The 19,884-nt window shown below is 43.2% G+C and overlaps 1 protein-coding gene across 1 annotated transcript in view; it reads right to left on the reverse strand.

The window, feature by feature from the left end:
- Positions 1–6,729: 6,729 nt before the first annotated feature.
- PHYH (phytanoyl-CoA 2-hydroxylase) overlaps positions 6,730–19,884 on the reverse strand; it is a 17,213-nt gene continuing 4,058 nt past the window's right edge. Inside the window, exons 3-9 of the mRNA XM_006776171.2 lie at positions 19,364–19,474; positions 18,565–18,733; positions 15,399–15,480; positions 13,618–13,799; positions 11,667–11,816; positions 8,916–9,050; positions 6,730–7,045 (exon numbers count right to left, since the gene is read on the reverse strand). Coding sequence (XP_006776234.1) covers positions 6,992–7,045; positions 8,916–9,050; positions 11,667–11,816; positions 13,618–13,799; positions 15,399–15,480; positions 18,565–18,733; positions 19,364–19,474 — 883 coding nt within the window. The 3' untranslated portion in view covers positions 6,730–6,991. The remainder of the gene's footprint in view (positions 7,046–8,915; positions 9,051–11,666; positions 11,817–13,617; positions 13,800–15,398; positions 15,481–18,564; positions 18,734–19,363; positions 19,475–19,884) is intronic.

A 19,884-nucleotide genomic window follows, 5' to 3' on the forward strand; every position in this document is an offset into this window, starting at 1 on the left:
CGCTCACTGGGTCTGCTCCCTGAGTGTGTCTCTTATGGATCTGAAGAGTTGTCATCTGGTGTGGTCTCACTGTCACCACTGGGTACACTGGCTCTTGGATCTCCAAGGGGGTGCTAAGTCAGCCACTGCCTGAGGCCACCCAGCAGGAGCAACAGAGAAATCTGCAGATTCCTCCTCTTTGTTTGGGGTTTGGAGGGGCCCAGATGAAATGGAGCTGTGAAGCAATGCAGGCTGCTGACAAGTCTTAGGCTTTCTTTTGGAAGCTTTCACATTCTTTGACCCAGCTGCAGTTTGTTAGATTAGGTTAGGCCCATGGTCGGCAAACTGCAGCTCATGAGCCACATGCGGCTCTTTGGCCCCTTGAGTGTGGCTCTTCCTAAGCCTTAGGAGTACCCTAATTAACTTAATAACAATGTACCTACCTATATAGTTTAGGTTTAAAAAATTAGGCTCTCAAAAGAAATTTCAATCGTCGTACTGTTGATATTTGGCTCTGTTGACTAATGAGTTTGCTGACCACTGGTTTAGGCAAAAGGCCAGGCCATTCATATGCAAAAGCCTCTGCTCACAGCTTGGGTGGGGTTGTAAATTGGATGGGGTGTCGTCTCAGGGAATCACAGGGCTGTCTCAGGGAATCACAGGGTGGTGCAAACAGCTATGGTTGCTGGATGGCCCAGCTCCAGATAGATCCCTGGGTCTCTGTCCCGCTGCCCCATGCAGGAACAATGAACGCTGCACACACCTCTGAGAGAAAGCCGCCCTCAAGTTCTGGCCCGATGCCAGACAGCCCATTTTCTCCTTGTATGAGTGTGGGTTTCCAGAGTCTCGCTCGGCACTGGAGTTCAGAGGAGTCGGGAGTTTGTATTTCCCTCCCGATTGAAAAAGACCTCAGCACACCCAGTTGCCAGCCCGTTTCGCCTGCCTCCGTACCTCTGCTCTTCCGCACCTCTGCACCTCCTACCAGACTCCATGTGCTTTTCTCTTTCCTTCTAGTTTTAGAATTTCCACTCAGTCAGCCTTCCGTGATTCTGGATGATATCCGTTTTGTCTTTTAGTTGTAGTTTTAATGTGGTTGTGTGCGGCAACAAATTCAGGTGTTTACCTATGCTCTCACTGGTCTTGGAAATGCCCACAGACCAGCATAGGCAAGTTTAGGACCAAGAGGAGATTGCTCAGGGATCTGGTGAGAAGAAAGATGTTTCCTCAGAGGCGAGCCGCCATCTGCCGTGACCAGACCCCCAGGGCCGAGTCAGGAAGCCCAGGAGCCAGTGCTGACCTGTGTGCAGGAAGCACTGACCTAACTGTTGGAGCTGACCCAGTCAGTCAGGGGCCCAGCCAAAGGTGGGCTGGACTCCTGTGCCCCTTTCTAAGTCTTTCTAAGTGGGGAGCAGCGTTTTCCATCAGGTTGCCAAAATTGAGTGTATACTTCTTCCAAACATCTTATGAAATTAAGATGTGTTTTCTTTATCAAAGATTAAATTATTTTTGTTTTATTTCTTTTAAATTTGGTAAAATATCCACGACATAAAAGTTACCATCTTAACCATTTTTTAAGTCTACGGTTCAATGGCATTAAGTACGTTCACCTTGTTGGGCAACCATCCATCTCCAGAACTCTTTTTCATGTTCCCAAACTGAAACTCGGCACCCATTAAACACTCATTTCCCATCCCCCTCCACCCAGCCTCTGGCAACTACCATTCTGCTTTCTATCCTATAAAATTGATTACTCTGGGTACCTCAAACAGATAGAATCATACAATATCTGTCTTTTTCTGACTGGAGTATTAGCATAACGTCCTCACAGTTCATCCACACTGTAGCATGAGTGGGAATTTTCTTCCTTTTTAAGGCTGAATAATATTCCACTGTATGTAAAGGCCACATTTACTGTATCCACTCATCCTTTGATGAACTCTGGCGTTGCTTTCACCTTTCCGCTACTGTAAGTAATGCTGCTATGAATGTACTGTACAAATATCTCTTTGAGATCATTTTCAATTATTTTAGGTAACTATCCAGAAGAATTGCTGATTGGATCATTGTATTTATTTTTTCATTTCCCTTTAACCCAAGGATATGTTCATTGATTAGAAATGAGAGAGAGAGAGAGAGAGAGAGAGAGAGAGAGAGAGAGAGAGTGTAAAAGAGAAACATTGATCAGCTGCCTTCCATATGAGCCCTGACAAGGGTGTAGGGAGTGTGTGTGTGCCGGGGGTGGAGTGGGGGGGGGGTACCAAACCCACAACCCAGGTATGTGCCTGACCAGGAATTGAACCTGCAGCCTTTTAATGCATAGAATGACACTCCAGCCAACCGTGCCACCAGGCCAGGGCTGTGTCAGTGTATTTTTAATAGAGATGTGTTGCCTAATGAACAGACTGTCCTGTACTTTCTCTGATCAGCTCTCTTCCCTGTCCTTGCCTCACCTAACACACCTTCCCTGCCCCCCTCCCCCCCACCTTCATCTCCCACACACTTGATTGGGACTACTTGCTATTGCTAGCATTATTTAAGGGAGAAGCTTACAATGTTAAAAAATAATCAGATCGGGGCAGGGCACCTGACCTGAAGTGAGCCAGTGAGCCCCTTCCCTGAGAAACCGAATTGAAACTGTGAGGTTTCCACAGTCTGACTGCTCTGTGGGAAAGGGGAGATTCAAATTCAGAACTATTGGCAGAAGCCAGTCTCCACCGTATCTGGGAGTCAGGAGAAGCTGATCTGAGAGAGAACAAAGCAGCTGCACAGAGAAGAGCAGAATTAGGAGCAGGAGAGGGGGGAGTCCTGGGTTTCCTAAAGCCCTTGTGTCCCTGTTCAGCCGGCCTGCAGTCCAACTCTCTTAGATGTCATGGACTGGCCCGGTCTCCTTGTTGTGTAGGTCCCATTGTTCTCAAGCTGGTTCCTACACCCAAGGTCCTAGCCAGTGCACAGGTGCACCCAACTCAAACAGGCATGCCCAACTTAAACAGGCTTTTCACTTAACGACTTGTTTCTGCAGTAATATCTACTATTTTCATTAGGACAAAAACCATAAAACAACTTTCAAAACCCTTTGCTTAGCCTAATGAACTACATTGTGTTTTTACTAACTAGGGTAATTTGCATGAACTTTTCAAAATTAATTTTTAAATACAGTAATACATATACAAATACTTTCTTTTTTTAAATAAATTTTTATTTTTAATGATTTCAGAGAGGAAGGAAGAGGGAGAGATAGAAACATCAATGATGAGAGAGAATCATTGATTGGTTGCCTCCTGCATGCCTCCTACTGGGGATCAATCCCGCAAACTAGGGATGTGCCCTTGACCAGATTTAAACCCGGGACCTCTCTATCCACTGAGCAAAACTGTCTAGGGCCGAATACATTCCTTATAGAAATGAACAGATCATAGACATTTTAAGGTATTGTTGGTTTTTTAAAAATTCTACTTCATGATTAGCAATTGCTGATACATGTTTCAGTCCAGAGATTTCTTTGAGCTCAGAACTCTCAGAGCCTGGGGCTGAACTCGTTGTGGTCAGAAAAGTTGCTCTAGCCATCTTGATGTGCTTCACACCCAGCATATGCCTGTCACATATAAAGTCCTCAAAGAGTGCTGATACTTGAATGAATGAATGAATGAATGAACAAATAAATAAATCTGAGGGCTGGACTACATGATCCATAGGACCTTCTCCAGCTCTTATGTTTGGTATATTTTATGATTCTATATCCTGTTCGTTTATTGACAATTCTTTATTGGCAGATTCTGGACAGTCTGTACATACAATAGAATCCCTTTATAACACTGGCTTCCATAAACACAACCAATGTCTCTATTAGAGATCACTCTTACTGTCTGCCCTGTTACATTTCAAGAAATATAAGGTGGCCGAAACCGGTTTGGCTCAGTGGATAGAGCGTCGGCCTGCGGACTGAGAGGTCCCGGGTTCGATTCCGGTCAAGGGCATGTACCTGGGTTTCGGGCACATTCCCAGTGGGAGATGTGCAGGAGGCAGCTGATTGATGTTTCTAACTCTCTATCTCTCTACCTTCCTCTCTGTAAAAAAATCAATAAAATATATTTTAAAAAAAGAAAAAGAAATATAAGGTGAATTATAATAGAGCTAACACTTTTGGGGGAAAAAGTAAATGTTTTAAACATTATACAAAAAGTCATTAGCTAAGATATATAGAATGTTATATGTGATCTTTTAATGCATTATTCCAATGACAAAGTGGCAAGGAGCCCTACTGCTGGGGTTCAAATCCTAGCTTCACTATTTGCTGTGTGACCTTAGGCAAGTTACTGAACCTCTCTGTGCCTGCCTGAGTTGTCTCATATATAAAATTGGGATAATGATTGCATTATCCCTGTAAAGTTGTTATGAGATTAAAAGAGCAGTAAGAGTTAAGTGCTTGCCACATAGTAAGGCATGATACAAGTGTTAGCAACCTGATCTTGCTTTGGGGCAATCCCAGTCTGTCCAGGGGGAGGTGATAACAGCCTTGAGCACAAAAATGGAAGGGCCAATGCTATATACCTTAAATATATACAATTTCTATTTGTCCATTCTACCTCACTAAAGCAGAGAAAAGTGAAATGATTCAGGGACTTTTTAAAAATATATATTTTTATTGCTTCAGAGAGAGGAAGGAAAAGTAAGAGAGGATAGAAACATCAATGATGAGAGAGAATCGTTGGTTGGCTGCCTCCTGCATGCGTCTACTGGGGTTCAAACTCACAACCTGGGCATGTGCCCTGACCAGAATCAAACCTTCTGGCTCATGGGCTGATGCTCAGCCTTAGCTGTTCATCACAATCACCTCAAATGTCTGTAAAAAAAAGATACTGATGCCCAGACCTCAGAATAATTGAATAAGAACCTTAGAAGTTGGGGTGATGGATATGTTAACTAGCTTGTGATGACTATTTCACAATGTATATGTACATAAAACATTAAATTGTACATCTTAAATATATACAATTTCTATTTGTTCATGATGCCTTAATAAAGCTGGAAAAATTAAATGATACAGGGGCTTTTTAATCAGCACTTGCTGATAAAAAAAGACATGATTTTTTCAAATTATGCGTGTGCACACACACATACACACAGAGAGAGAGAACTGTGGGGGTTGAAACCCAGGCAATGGTATTTTTAAAGCACCAGGGAGATTGGAATGTGTGGTCAGGTCTGAGAAGCACATCCCTAGACCCTAGAGCAGGGGTCCTCAAATTACGGCCCGCGGGCCACATGCAAATACAAATATTGTATTTGTTCCCGTTTTGTTTTTTTACTTCAAAATAAGATATGTGCAGTGTACATAGGAATTTGTTCATAGTTTTATTTTTTTTAAACTATAGTCCGGCCCTCCAACGGTCTGAGGGACAGTGAACTGGCCCCCTGTTTAAAAAGTTTGAGGACCCCTGCCCTAGAGTAAAGCTAAGGCACCTCAAGTGTCATCCTCGGACAGGGGCTCAGAGCCACCCTGACCGGGATGCTCTTCAGATCCCTGACAGGTCAGCTTCCAAGCGATGGAGGTTAAGGCTGGTGCACCAACAACCCCAGCCCCCCAGGTGCCACTCCCAAAGCTGGGGCGCTCAGGAAAAGGGCTGTGGTGCAGCCTCTTAGGTCAAAAGGCAGGAGACTGCAGAGGAAGCAAGAGGTTCTTGGTCAGCTCAGGCTCCTGGAGCGGGACCCAGGCCCGTGCTGGCACAGCGCCCCCAGGGGTGTAGGCTGGATGGTGGGGACTGAGTGCTCTGCTCTAGCTGCTGCCCAGGTAGCAGAAGGCCTTCCCTTCATTTCTCTGGGGAGAGTTGAGTCCCAGGAGACTCAGCAATCTCTAAGATCAGCCCTTTCTGTTCCACAGACAAAATGCCCAAGGAATGCTGGACAGTGCTCCATACTTGCTGTTCACACTGGCATTCCTTATGTACATTTTATTTTTAATTATTCCATAATCCAATTTCCTTAGTCCCCGTCAGTGATACTCTTGTTTGCCCAGTTTGCAGGTGGAACTGAGCTTAAACTGCATGTCCTTACAAGGGACACCGACAAAAAATCCCACACACAATGAAACTAGATTTAGGAACTGTGTTCTGCGGAATGGCAAGAAAAGGACTCTATTTCTTTCTTACTAAACTAGAAAAAACAAACCAAAAAAAAAAACAACCCACAAAAAAGACTGTGTCTCCTTGCTGCCCTCAGCTGGTGTAGAAAGACGATGCTCTGATAGGATAAATTCCTCCAGTTCTTGCTCATTCAATTGCCACACCAGAAGTGTCTAAAACTTTCCCTGTACCTTGAAAGAGGTTAGGTTTAATTCATAAATCCTGGAGGGTTTCGGCTGCCCTACCCAATAAGAAATAGCAGATGGTACCCTTGTCTTCCTCCTTTAGAAAGACTTGGACAGTCCATTTTCCTAGGGAGGGGGCTGGAGGGAAGAGGCAGGGAAGGAATGCTGTGCCAGATCACAAGCATCCACCTCCACGATGCCCTTCCCGTGCCCTCCAGGCCGTGGGCCTCGCTGTACAGTGTCCTGTATTTGAAAAGAAGTATCTCGTGACATGAAGTAAGTAGGTGGTGTGTTTCCCAGGAGAGGGATATAGAACGCAGCCCAACCTGAGTTTCAAAGCATTTATTTCTGCTTGGGTAAAGAGCTAATTGGCCCCATCAATTTAATAAATAATTTTTTTTAAAGAGCGAATTGAATGAAAAAATAAACGAACGGATTTAACACACTTAAGTTACACAGAATTACCTTTATTTTGGCTGCAACCCTAACTTCATTTTCCTTAAAACAAATACCATTTCACTTTTGCTGTTTTTACATTCATGAAAGCAACACCACTGCACTGCAAAATTACCCACATGCAATTAGGTACCTGATTTTGATTTGTTAACAAGCGATAGAAAAGATTATGTCATCTCATCAAGAAAATATTTTCCTTAGACACCTTATTTCATTTTGATTTCTTTAAAAGAGTTATAGCAAAGAGCTGTTTCAAAGGTTAACTCTTTGTCCTTTCACAAGCCGTCCTCGAAATCTCCAAACATCCTGGAAATAATGCCAAACAAAAGGAGTTTATGGAACACTTCAGTTTGTCTCTTCACCATAAAAGAAAGTAAATTTCTAGCATCTACAAATGGTTAAATGGGGGGCGGAGGGGAGGGGGTGGGACATGGAAGCCTCCACAATAGTCCTATCAGTTAGAAGATAAGCCATATTCTGAGACTCCGACTTATTTATTTGCAACATCTAATATCATGTTAAACAATCTAAGGCAAGGAGTCCCCAAGCTGTCAACCCTGTTGTACTGGGTCCTCTTGTTGATCACAGGTCCGCAGGCGGCTGATTATTATGCTCGGTCACAGTACAGACAGTTCCCTACCCATCTTCCTGCCTCCCGTCGGGTGATTTGCCTGGCTCATTTTGAGTCATCTACCCCTGATTAGGTCATAACCATGCCAATGATACTATAGGTTACTGGTTTATTTGCTTTTCCTTTGTTCTTCATAAAACAATTCAAACTTTTAAATTTATTTCTTACTTCTTGTTTATTTTTGAGCAACCACCAAGGTATAGAGAGAAGAACGATTTTGGAATTCGACCTGACTCTGAAGTCTAGCTTGTGTCACGTAACAGGCCCACCTTTGGGCTATTTTCTCATTAGGAGCATGCAGCTCTAATGACTGCTGCACTGGATTTTGGTGAAGAAAATAAGAAAAAGAGTGTGAAATGCTTTTGTTGTTACCTTAAAAGAACTACAGAGCAAAAGTTTGTATTGTTATTGTACATGAAATTGATAAACTGTAACTTAGAAGGTAACTAAAATAAATACAGGAGGTAACTCATTTAGTGCAATAATGACAAACCTCAAACTGAATGTATACTTTTTTCCTGCCTTAAAATTCAGGGTGCTGGACGGAAACCACAACTATGTTGACAAACCACGTTGCCTTTGTAAGTCCTTTTACATACTGGACAAAGGGAGAGGGACGATAGTTTCTAGAATCTGCAAATGTGAGATCAGAGCATTTTCAGAGGTGGGTATATTCATAGATTCTAAAGGGAGAGAGTAGTAAAGGGCGAAGTAAGATTCTTGAGCTGGGAAGGTGTTCAGAAAATGATTCCCGACAAACTGGTGTGCAGCGCTCTTCACAGGACGGGAAGGCTCCGCCTGTGGGAGGGTCATGCCACCCCAGAGGAAGTGCATGCACTTATGACTACCTACTGTTCATTTAAAAGCAGATCAGCTTCTTGGTTCCCAGGCTAAAATGTACATAGTCTACAAAGCAAATATGTCTATTTGCCTTGACTGAGAATTTTTCTATTGATCCTCATCAGCACTGAATGTCCACTAATTAAAAACAAATAATTTAAAAGTGATGTGTATGAATTAGGAAAGCATATGAAGTATCTCACACCTCTTACTGATAAGCATTAGCGATCTATCTCTGTACATGCAAACAAACACTTGCCTAAGAATTGCTTCCTGGGAGTCCTATTGGATTTCCAGTTGTATAAATATCTGTTCTGTACAAATAAAGGAGGCCTGTGATTGCTAGTCCAAACCTTTAACTTTCCTGTGTGCATTCAGGAGGTAGCCTGTCGTCCTTCATTTCCCGTCCTCTAAGTATGTTTCCTATTTTCTATCCTATCTGACTGTCCTGGAACAAGGTAGCCTGCATACACCAGGACAGCCCAAAGACACAAAGAAGCCGGCAGGCCATCAGCTCCCCATACTGGGGAAGCAAGTGCAAACTGAAATTCCATGGGCATTCTTCGTGGGTCTCAGCCACGTTTCTGCAAAGAGCTCTCACCACAGGCAGCTTACACCCTCAAATTAAATCAACAAGGAGGATTGGTAAGCATCTGAAGGGAAGACAAAAACCGAGATCTTTATCTTGCCATTTTGTACACATACCTTCAGGGAGACACCTTCTTTCACTCCATACAATTTTTCTGCTAATGACACAATTTCATTCTCAATGTTTTCTTGACTGGTGCCCTTCACATCGATGTAGTGGCAGTCGGCACTGGCAAAATGGCAGGAAATTGCCTGGGCAAAGTGAACCAATTAATATTAAGGGATAAAATCCCATCAACACCAGCAACCAAGCAAGGTTTCTTTTAGAAAGTCAGTTATTTCCCTCAGCGTTTGATTTCTAGACTAAAAGCTGTTCCATGGCGCCTTAAGTCAGTCTCTTTGTGGCTCAGTAGCCTTTTCTCCTCCCAGCTAAAGGCTACTTGAGAAGTTACAAGAGGTTTTTAACTATGTGTGATATTTACTTTCAAAAGGCATTTATAGGGCAGGGAACATAATTCGGTTAAGTCAGAGGTCTTTAACTTTTTAACATTTAATGTTTCTAAGAAGTAGATATCCCCAAATGCTTAAAGGGAATGTATTCCAGGGTTTTTCATCATCTTAGTCACAAAAGTTTCTCAATGAAGTTTGTGATGGCTTGTTATTTCAATGGCCACAGATTGTGTGTGTGTGTGTGGGGGGGAGCACCTTGCAAAGGAAAATAATACACCCCCCTTTTGAATCAAAAGGACATTTGAAGTCTGACAGCAGATACCTGTCTTGTTCCCTTATGCAGGCAAGGCAGAAGTTACTTGGCCCTTCCCATTCTTGGAAAAGTTATAAACAGATCTGCTGCAGGGCACTACCTCAAACGCACCTTCCCAGGCACAGGTCAGTTACCTTAAGGCGACCACACCTGTCAGAACTTCCCACTTTGCCCCAAACATCACATTTCTAGGCAGAGCGGTCACAAGCTCCGTGTCCCATGGGAGCCCCAGTGCAAGGGGAAGTGTGCATCCTTTATACATGTTTTTATGTATTTTTTAAAGGTTAGTGTTTCTCCAAACATTAAAGTAGTTGAAAAAATATTGAAAAATTGCAGAGTCAGTATATTAAACTCCTCATTTTTTGTACTGTGGTGCCAATGCCGCCCACTCTTGACAGTGCTGAGGTCTGTGCTAGCGAAGAGCCTGATCTCGTGAAGAACCTCCCACTGAAGCCACTCAGATTCAAAATGTTGGCATTGTGCTCATCATGGATTTTCTTGCAGTAATTTTGATTTTTTAAAATACTGGCCCCTGAAGAGAGTGCCTTCTCACCTTACCCTCATCCTGGCCTTGCTGAGCCCAGTGCAAATATGAATGAATGAAAGATGAAACCTGGCAACTAACCCTTCGCCTCAGGGAGACAACAGGTGTTGGTGTAACAAACGAACAGCCTCACTCAGCCCAAAGAAGCCCCCAATACTTAGTACTGACAGTCATGTAATCAAGGGGGAAATGTGAGTCCACACCACTGTACTTCCAGGTGTGCTGCTGAATTTTAGAGAAATGAGAAATTGAGAATTTATGAGAAATTTGTCAAGTTTTAATGTAAGCAATGAAATCATTAAGTTTAAAATCTCTAAGCCCTGGCTGGTTTGGCTCACTGGATAGAGCGTTGGCCTGTGGACTGAAGCGTCCCAGGTTCGATTCCTGTCAAGGGCACATGTCTGGGTTGCAGGCTTGATCTCCAGCCAATCAATGATTCTCTCTCTCATTGATGCTCCTATCTCTCTCTCCCTCTCCCTTCCTCTATGAAATCAATAAAAATATATATATTTTAAAAATGCTCTAACACTGAGGGGTGAAAACAATGGCTGCCTGCTAAATCTGATTTCTGGATAGCCAAATTCAGAACCTTTCTTTTGGATCAATAATATTTTTTTCAATAGCAATGATAATATAAACTTTTCTGTTATTTGGTTACTATGAGCTATATACATTCAAAACTTTATTATTTTAGTATGTCAGCAATGGTTTTTGCCTCCAAAGCACAGGCCATCAGCTCCCAAGTAAGCTCTGGCTCTGAAGCAAATCATGAATGGGATCCTGAGGTCGCCTGGCTTCTTACTGATCTAAGCAAAAAAAGCATGAAATATATTTCCTGGCAATTAGGTCCTGAGGTCACCTGGCTTCTTACTGACCTGAGCAAAAAAAGCATGAAATAGCCGAAACCGGTTTGACTCAGTGGATAGAGCGGCGGCCTGCGGACTGAGGGGTCCCAGGTTCGATTCCGGTCAAGGGCATGTACCTGGGGTGCGGACACATCCCCAGAGGGGGATGTGCAGGAGGCAGCTGATGGATGTTTCTCTCTCATCGATGTCTCTAACTCTCTATCTCTCTCTCCCTTCCTCTCTGTAAAAATCAATAAAATATATTAAAAAAAAAAAAAAGCATGAAATATATTTCCTGGCAATTAAGTTAGACTAAAGGCTAGTTTAGTTAAAAGTCACAAATCTTTTAACTCAAGGATATTTTTTCCAGCGATTTTTCTTTTTGAGAGAGAGAGAGTGAAGGGGAAGGAGGGGTGAGAGAGAGAGAGAGAGAGATATGGACACACACACACACACACACATCGTTGTTGAGAGAGACACATGGATTGGTTGCCTCCCACACATGCCCCAAACAGGGTCAGGGATCAAACTTGCAACCCAGGTACCTGCCCTTGACTGGGAATGGAACCCATGACCCTTTGGTGCACAAGCCAATGCTCTAACCGTTGCACATACCAGCCACGGCAAAAGTGTCAAATCTTTTAAATTTCAATATATCTTGGCATTTTTGTGTTTGACCATTCATTGTTGAAAAGTGCTGTTATATTAATGCATACCTTCCGGAATCCTTGAGTTCTGTTCTGACCAGATCCATGGATGAGCAAAGGATGAAAGAAAACGGTGTCTCCCTTCTCCATCACAAGGTGAACCCGGGCATTGTTTTCATCATAGTCCTGGATCCCGTGGAACATTATGTTAACTCCCCCCTAGAACACAAATGAGAGCCAAGTTTGTATTTGAGGAAGCCAGTAATTACAAACTTTATAGATCATCAGGAAAAGCAGAGGTACTCTAAGTTCTTCCAAGAGGAGATGTTAGATTCTTTTAAAAAATGTAAATATACAAAAGCTTCTCAGATGTCTGGTTTTTAAAAGTCACCTGTTGATATTAAAATCACAGATATTTTTTTTGACCAAATAAAAACTTTGGAATTTCCTCCTACCCTTAGTTACTGAATAATAAATGAAGCTCTAGGTCAGCTTTGCATTTTTCAGTTAATGCAGGAGAACTTTACAGCCCGAACCCATGATCATTATTTCTCAGCATGACAGACTCCTCATCTGGAACTTTGCATAAATGATTCTCCTATTATTCAGGAGTATCTCTGAGAAACTATTCTCCAAAACTAGGGGAGAAAAAATGTTCAATTTTTCTGAGCTCATGTCTCATCCAGAGTAAAGAAAGAAGAATTGCAAATTATAACACTGTGCTTGTTTATAACTGTTTCCAAAGTTAGTTATTGCTTTAAGGAAAAGTTATGTCTTTATTAAAAACTACAGTGAGAAGTGAATTAAAGCTTACAAGCCTTTATGAGGGGGTGGGGCTGCTGTTCTAGGGTAGAGGCAGCATCCCATCTCCCCTCCTAAGACTGAACTCTGTTAGGACTTCGATCCAGGCAACTTCTCTCCTGGCCAGGGTGGATATGCGACCCAAGCTAAGCCAAACTGACTTCCCATTTCGGCCACTCAGATTCAAATCTGAGCAGAGGATGGAAGGGACCGGACATAGCCAGGGTTCAATTGCCCACACCAGGTGCCCCAACCTACTCTTCCCACCGAGCTACAATGCCCACTTTCCAGCCCAGCAGGCCTAGCCAGCCTTCCAGGGACTCAGCAAGACCCCGCAGCTCTCCAAAACACTCCCTTTTGCTTGCACCAAACCTTCCCTAAATCTCACCTTAATTGACAAATCCCACAATTTCAGTTTTCTATCAAAATCCAGACTCTTTTTTTTTTTTACTTAACACTAATCATCAGCACACCGAGTCTCACTGAGACAGAAGTCTTTAAAGCTATATTCTCTTTACTTCCTACAGGACCACATTCACTCTTCCTGCCTTAGTAACAGGTGCTCTTCCCATTCTGACCATCATTCTGGGGCTGCAAGATGTATTGCCTTACACCTAAAGCACTAAAGTCTCCTTTGTGGTTTCCCTGCTTCTGTACTCCTACATCTTCAATACATCCCGTGCCACACCCCAAGATTAGTGGTCTTGAAGAACCAGATTGGTCTCGTCACTTCTGAGTTCAAAAGCATTTAACAGTCCTTCAGCATCAACAGTTGAATCAGTAAACCGTGGGACAGCCATGCGATGGAATACTGCTCCATCCTCCCCAGAGCTTCTGCTGGTCTCTCCAGCTGGAAGATTAGCCCTCCCTCTTTTTCACTCCAAGAGCCACCAATCACTGTGTAAGAATTACTTGGCACTTGGCACATGCATCTGGTCTTGCAATGTGTATGTCTTACCTTTGCAAATTAGGCTCTATAATCTCGAATCACCTACCAAAGTTCCCCATGTTGATTGGCTTTCAAACCCTTGTTGAAAGTGCAAAAATGAGTACTTTATCTAACACCCTTGAATTTTCCCTGATTGGGATTCCAAATCCTAGACCAATGTTTGGCTGTGAAAGGAAATGCCATCTCATTGGTAAAGCTCTTTATGTAGACTGATGGGAAATCAAAACAACGAAAGATTCTGATCAAGACTCAGCTGCTAAGCAGACCTACCTCCCACTTGGGATAATCGTGCGGCTTCAGGGTGCCTTTGTGTGTGCCCGGGAGCACCACCAGACAGCCGTTGTTCCGGTCAATGTGCTCCATGGCCGTCCAAGCGCAAACAATGCTATTGCTGGGCCTGAAGGGGAAGTAGTGCAGATCCTGGTGCAGGGGGTGGCGGGATGTCTTCTTGCCTGAAATGGAACCTACTGTTAAAAGACGCTCAGAATTCTTCTCTTCTGCCTGAAAACCCAGAATAATGACCAATCCCTGCAAAAGCCAAACAAATGAAACAATGTTCTAGATTCCAGAAAATCTGTCTCAGGTGACAAGCACCAAACTGGAATATCGAATCAACACAGGGCTCCAGATCCTCTCCTTTATCTGGGTTTCTGGTAGCTGAGCACTCACATACACTATTTTCTAGCAAGTCATACATATATCATCATCTCTATTGTGCTTTATTCCTTTCTAACTGGTTTGGGCATAGGGCCTAGTGTTAAAAAACAAAGTTTAATTAATTACACTGAAGAGAGTGGTCATCTTTGAGGTCCCCTGATAGTCTGCAAAAATTTTTTTTAATTAGCTAACTAAATAAAAAAGCCCTAAGAGGTTTCCTCACCAAACTAGAAGCATTTGGTATATAACCACTGTGCAGAATCAGAGATGCCACGACCACATTTACATTTCTCCCTGGTTTTGCTCTTTGAATCTGATTCACCAGGCTCCCTGATCTCTCCAGGCAAGACATCCAGGGAGGAGAGACTTGGTGACGTGAAGCCACAGGCCTATCACAGAAGCCTCTCCTGGCCCTCGAGGAAGAAAAAGTAGCAAAGATGAAGAGATCTCTGATGGCCAATTTACTACTGCTGGTCTAGCAACATTCCTCAGCATGGCCCACCAGCCATCTGCATAAGAATATCAGGGGATGGTAAATAACATGCAGATTCCTGAGTACTACCGTCCAAATCAGTTCCTCAGGAAGTAAGGTTTTAGAAGCTATATTTTAGAAAGCACAATAAATTTTAATAACAACTGTAGAATGTGATTTACAAAAATAGTTTAATTGTGTTAATAATAATAATAACAAAGGCAGAATTTACACTATCACAGATGAGGATGGTTAATAAAGCTTAGAGATGTTGAATAATAGGTCCTTATGTGATAGAAAGAGTTGTTTATAAACCTGAATTTTTAAGAATCCTATCATCTGAAAATCCAGCAGTAATAACCCTACAGTTAATATATGAAATCACTATTATACTAAATGTTGTTATGATATAAGCTATTTTGAATTAAAGTACTGTAAAAAACAAAATTCAAGTGGATAAATTTAAAGATCTGATTGGCTGTATTGAATGACTTACGAATTGAGCAGCATTCAGTGTAGCAGATAGAAGGAGCTCAGAGGAGCTTACCAAATGGAAGGCTTTGGTAGGCAGATGGTGGAGGGATAAGGAAGTTACTGGAGAAGAGGACTGTTCAGGCGGTCCCTTTAGGGGAGGGGCAGGGGGACTATTGGGCAGATGACCTCACTAGTGCTGACATTGACTGGTTAAGATTTTCTTCCTGGGAGGAACTGAAACTGCGATTTGGTTAGGTATTAAGGCTCAGCTTGCTGATGTGGGCTAGCGCAAGGGATTCCATTTTAGGCCTGTTGTCTCTCTTTTAACAGGACACATACTCACTTATGCAAAGTTTAGCACTTATACACATGGCTATAGTTAGAACATCAACCTTATGTATTTTAACAAAACATTTTTCCTTCCCCTGAACAAATAAGAGCCCTTTACCAGAGTCGGGAGGTTTGTTTATCAGCATGGTATGCATGGCCATAATGTTGGGTCCAGTGAAGCACTCCACATATTTCAGAATCTAAAGGAAAGGGGGGGGGGGAGTTCATGAGAAATCAGATGCACAAGTGAGTGGCACAAAGTACAACTATCTTAATGAGAGTCAAGATGACAGTAGTTTAACAAAGCCAATCTCACAACATTGCAAACAAAGCACTTGGAAATCACTGGAAATTTGAAAAAGTGAGCACTTGGAAATTACTGGAAATTTCTAACACTCTGAATTAACAGGCTTTTTGGAGCCTATTGGAAACATAACCGTTTTTTCTACAAGAGAGATGGAAGTTTCTATGAGAGATCAACTGGGAAGGACAGGTGGTTCATGCCTCCCCACCTCCTCTCAATCAAAGCTGACGACAGTTGCCCAGTGAGAAGCCAGCTTCCTCCTCCTTCATGGAGACTGTTCACAGGAAGGGACCATGACAGGACCCAGCCCACATGCAGCTGCCATGAGGAGCCCAGAGGAAAGGAGAACAGCAGCTCAGAGGACCTCACAGTCAGTGTGGCTATCACTCAGCTCTTTACTGAGGTCTGCGAACCAGGCAGAGTGACAGGGAACAGGACACCACGGTGAGCTGCCCGAAGAGTTTATATTACAGTCTGGTGGGAAGATAAACAATGACGACATGGGCAGTTGTGGATGAGACACATGCTATGAAGAATAAGCCGCAATGAGAGCACGTGACAGGGAGGGCTGAATTAGTCACAGGCTCCAGCAGCTGCGCTGTTGCCTCCAGCACCTAACCCTCCTGGGGAGGGGTGAAGTACAGAAAGGACTCAACATTGAATGCCTACTACTTGCCAGGGGCTTTATGAAATCGGCCCAATTAAGCCTCACAGTAATCCCTGAAAATTAATGTCCCCATTAAATAGTAATCCTTTAAAACAAATATCCCACATGAATAAGCCTGAGGCTGATAAATTGCCCAAGGTGGCAGAGTCAGCGACATGAAAAGTTGATATTCAAACTCCAATTCTGACTCCAAAAAATGAAGCACATTTTACTGCTTTCTCACTATTTGGTATCTTGTGTGTAAGGAATCTATATATATAAAAGCCTAAGCAACTGTTACAACAGAACAACCGGTCGGTATGACATGTACTGACCACCAGGGGGCACACGCTCAATGCAGGAGCTGCCCCCAGCCGGCAGGCCCCAATCACCCAATTGGGGCTGGGATGGGGAACTGGGGTGGGTAGCGGTGGACGCGGCCCCTTTCCCAGGGGGGCCGAGGGCCGGCTCCCTCCTTGGGGCCAGCAGCCAACCTCCCAGGTCCCTTCTCCTGTCCCTCCACCCCCCACCCCCAACCCAGCTGGCAAGCCCTGATAGGCCCACCGCCCGCCTGCCATTGTGGTGGTTGGGCCCTCCCCGTGCTGGCCAGCCTCCCAGTCTCTCCCCCTGGCTGGCAGGTTCTGATCGTGCCTAATAGGGGCTGGGCCCTGGGCTAGGATGGGGAGCCAGGGGTGGGTGGTGGTGGAGGACTCGGATAGCAAGGGAAGGAGAAGGCGGGGAGGTGGGGAACCTGATCGGCCCTGGTTGCCAGCCAGGCCTAAGGATCCCACCTGTGCACAAATTTTGTACTCATTTGGAATAATTTTGAGTATGAGGAATAAGCCTGAGGAGTCAGGCCTGATACTTGTTTTTTATAAAGCCTGTCATTTTTCTGTTTTTCACTTAGGTCAGTATTTTCTAAACCTCATTCAAAAGCCATCCTCACCATTTTTGCCATACTTTGCAGGATTTCCCAATATAGTTAGCTAATAATTCTTTAACTCCTTTTAACTTAGTCTTATCCTGATTAATAATATTCTCAAAATCATGGGTTAGATGTGCTGGTTACTTTTCAATACACATTAAACTAGATAGCTATTAAAACATTGCATACCTTCTAAAAATTATTGCATGAACCACCAGGGACATGGGTCATACTTTAGAAATGTAGGAAACCTGAAAATCCCAATAATGCTTCATTTACCACAAGTGGCCTCCGATCTCGAGCTTTTCCTCCTTGACCCACCCACACAGCTTCCATGTCCATCACATAACATGAGGTTCAAATGAACGGACGGTCCAGAAGGGCCACTTCCCCTCCGTCCACCAACGCATGGGGCTGGACATCACAGACCTGTACAGTCTTTCTTCATGAGTCAAATTCTCTGACAGCCCTTGGGTTATAATTTCTAATAAGCACTATATGTAATGTCTCCTTTAAAGCCATTCTAAATGGATGGTTCATGAACTGGGTACATGTGTGCCGTGGAATAATGCACAGTAGTTTTAAAAATATAAGCAGATCCAGAGATACTAATGGAAAGATGTCTAAGACCTACCAGAAATGGAAAAAACAAGGTGACAACCAGTATGTTCCCATCCTACAAGGAGGGAGCATACACATATGCTTGCACACACACAAAATAATTCCAGATGAGTGCGTAAGAAAGCTGAACAGTGAAGAGGCTACGGGTGGGAGACTTTACTTTTCACTTTATGCCTCTCTGGACTACTTGGATATTTTCGTAAGTATGAATTGCTCTGAAAGAAGAATAATTATTTTAAAAACTAGTTTAAATTTAAAATCAAACTCACAGTTCTGCTGACCAGATTCATAAAACAAAACAAAACAAACCAACAAACAAACAAAGAAATGGATTTACACTGAATAGCTTCAGCAATTTCACCCTTTGGTACGCCTGCATCAAGTGTAAGCAAGACTCCCTCTTTAACACAGAATTCCTTCCCTTTCTCAGCCAGAGGTAATTAGCAAATTCTACAGTGGGGTTTCTCAATCGGGGCATTACTGACAGTTGGGGCTGAATAATCATTAGTCTCGGGGAGGGGGTTATTCTGTGCCTTATAGGGTCCTAGAGCCCCATTAGCATCATTCTGGCTTCTACACCTTAGAAGCCAGTAGCACACCATCCCTCCTTGTCCATGTGTGATGACCAAGCATGTCTCCAGACATTGCAAATACCATCATCTCCCATGGAGAACCACTGCTCTAGGACCACAGCAGAAAGATGATAGGTAAAGTAAAAAGACAGATTTTGGAAGCAAGCATGCAAATGGGCTATTAGCTTAGAGGAAAACATATTCAAGGTCTTGAACCTGAGGGAGAGTGCAGTATCTGAAGAGTTCTTCATCTTCTTGGAAATCTTGGGCCTTGGTAATCACTTTTTCACTTGGAGCATATTTTGATTTTGCAATGGTCACATCTTTCATTAACATTAATCCAGGTGGTTTTACCTCTTGTCTGCAGAGTCTTTCAAACTCACTCCTAGAAAATTAAGTTGGCAAATGATGTCCTTACTGCTGGCTCCAAGCATCTGCCTGACCCAGTTCTGGGAACAATTCACAGATTGGGGTGGGGAGGTATTCCCTCTGCACTAAGTTGGCCTCCAGCCCCAGGTTGAATAATTCTTATTAGGAAAGGAGGAGAAAACCGCCAACTCAGAAGTCTCTGCCTCCTAACTGCGAGACTGGAATTCTCGCAGAACTACCAGAACTCAAATATTCCTTAGCTTAGAAGACCATTTGGAGAAATACATGTGATTTGGTGACACCTGAAGAATAGCAAACACTTCTGTAGCACCAGCAGCACTTCAGGCCCTGTTCCAAGTCTTCTCTCAATATGTTTACCTTATTTAGTCCTAACAACGACTCTAGGTCATAAGTACTATTATTACCCCCATTTTACAGATGTGGGACAGAGACATGGGAAGGGTAAGTAAACTGCCCCAGGACACACAATGTTAAGTGGTGGGGCTAATATTAAAGTCAGCCAGTCTGGCTCCAGAGCCCAGTTTCCTAAGGAGCCAAATCACTAAAAGTGCACAAGCTAATCTTACTATATTCCCATCACATGCATAAACATATACTTCTGTAAAATAACAGATAGTTACCATACCTAAAGCGTTCGATATCAGCATCAGATACCAAATTTTTAATGACAAGGAACCCATTTTCTTCATAAAATTTTCTCTGTTCTAGGCTTAGAACATTATTATCCCGAGTATACCTAAAGGAGAAAAATATATCTCAAATAATCACAAATCACAACATAACAATACCCAGCATTTCTATTTCAAAGACTTTAAGGAAGTAATATGAAAAAAAAGTAAAGTTTTAAATCCAAAGCATTAACTACTGTCACAAAGAAATTAAAGAATTAACAAATTATATCATCTCCATTCAATGGGATATGACTCAGGCATTAAAAATAAGCAGCATAGCCATGACCAGTTTGGCTCAGTGGATAGAGCGTCGACCTGTGGACTGAAGGGTCCCAGGTTCAATTCCAGTCAGGGGCCAGGAGGCCTCACGGCTCCGCTGATCCTGGTGCTGGGAGGCATATTACCCTTTTACTATATTGGATAAAGGCCTGGTGCATGGGTGGGGCTGGCTGGTTTGCCCTGAAGGGTGTCCTGG

This window comes from Myotis davidii, unplaced genomic scaffold, assembly GCF_000327345.1.
Source record: "Myotis davidii unplaced genomic scaffold, ASM32734v1 scaffold749, whole genome shotgun sequence".
Lineage (NCBI taxonomy): Eukaryota > Metazoa > Chordata > Mammalia > Chiroptera > Vespertilionidae > Myotis > Myotis davidii.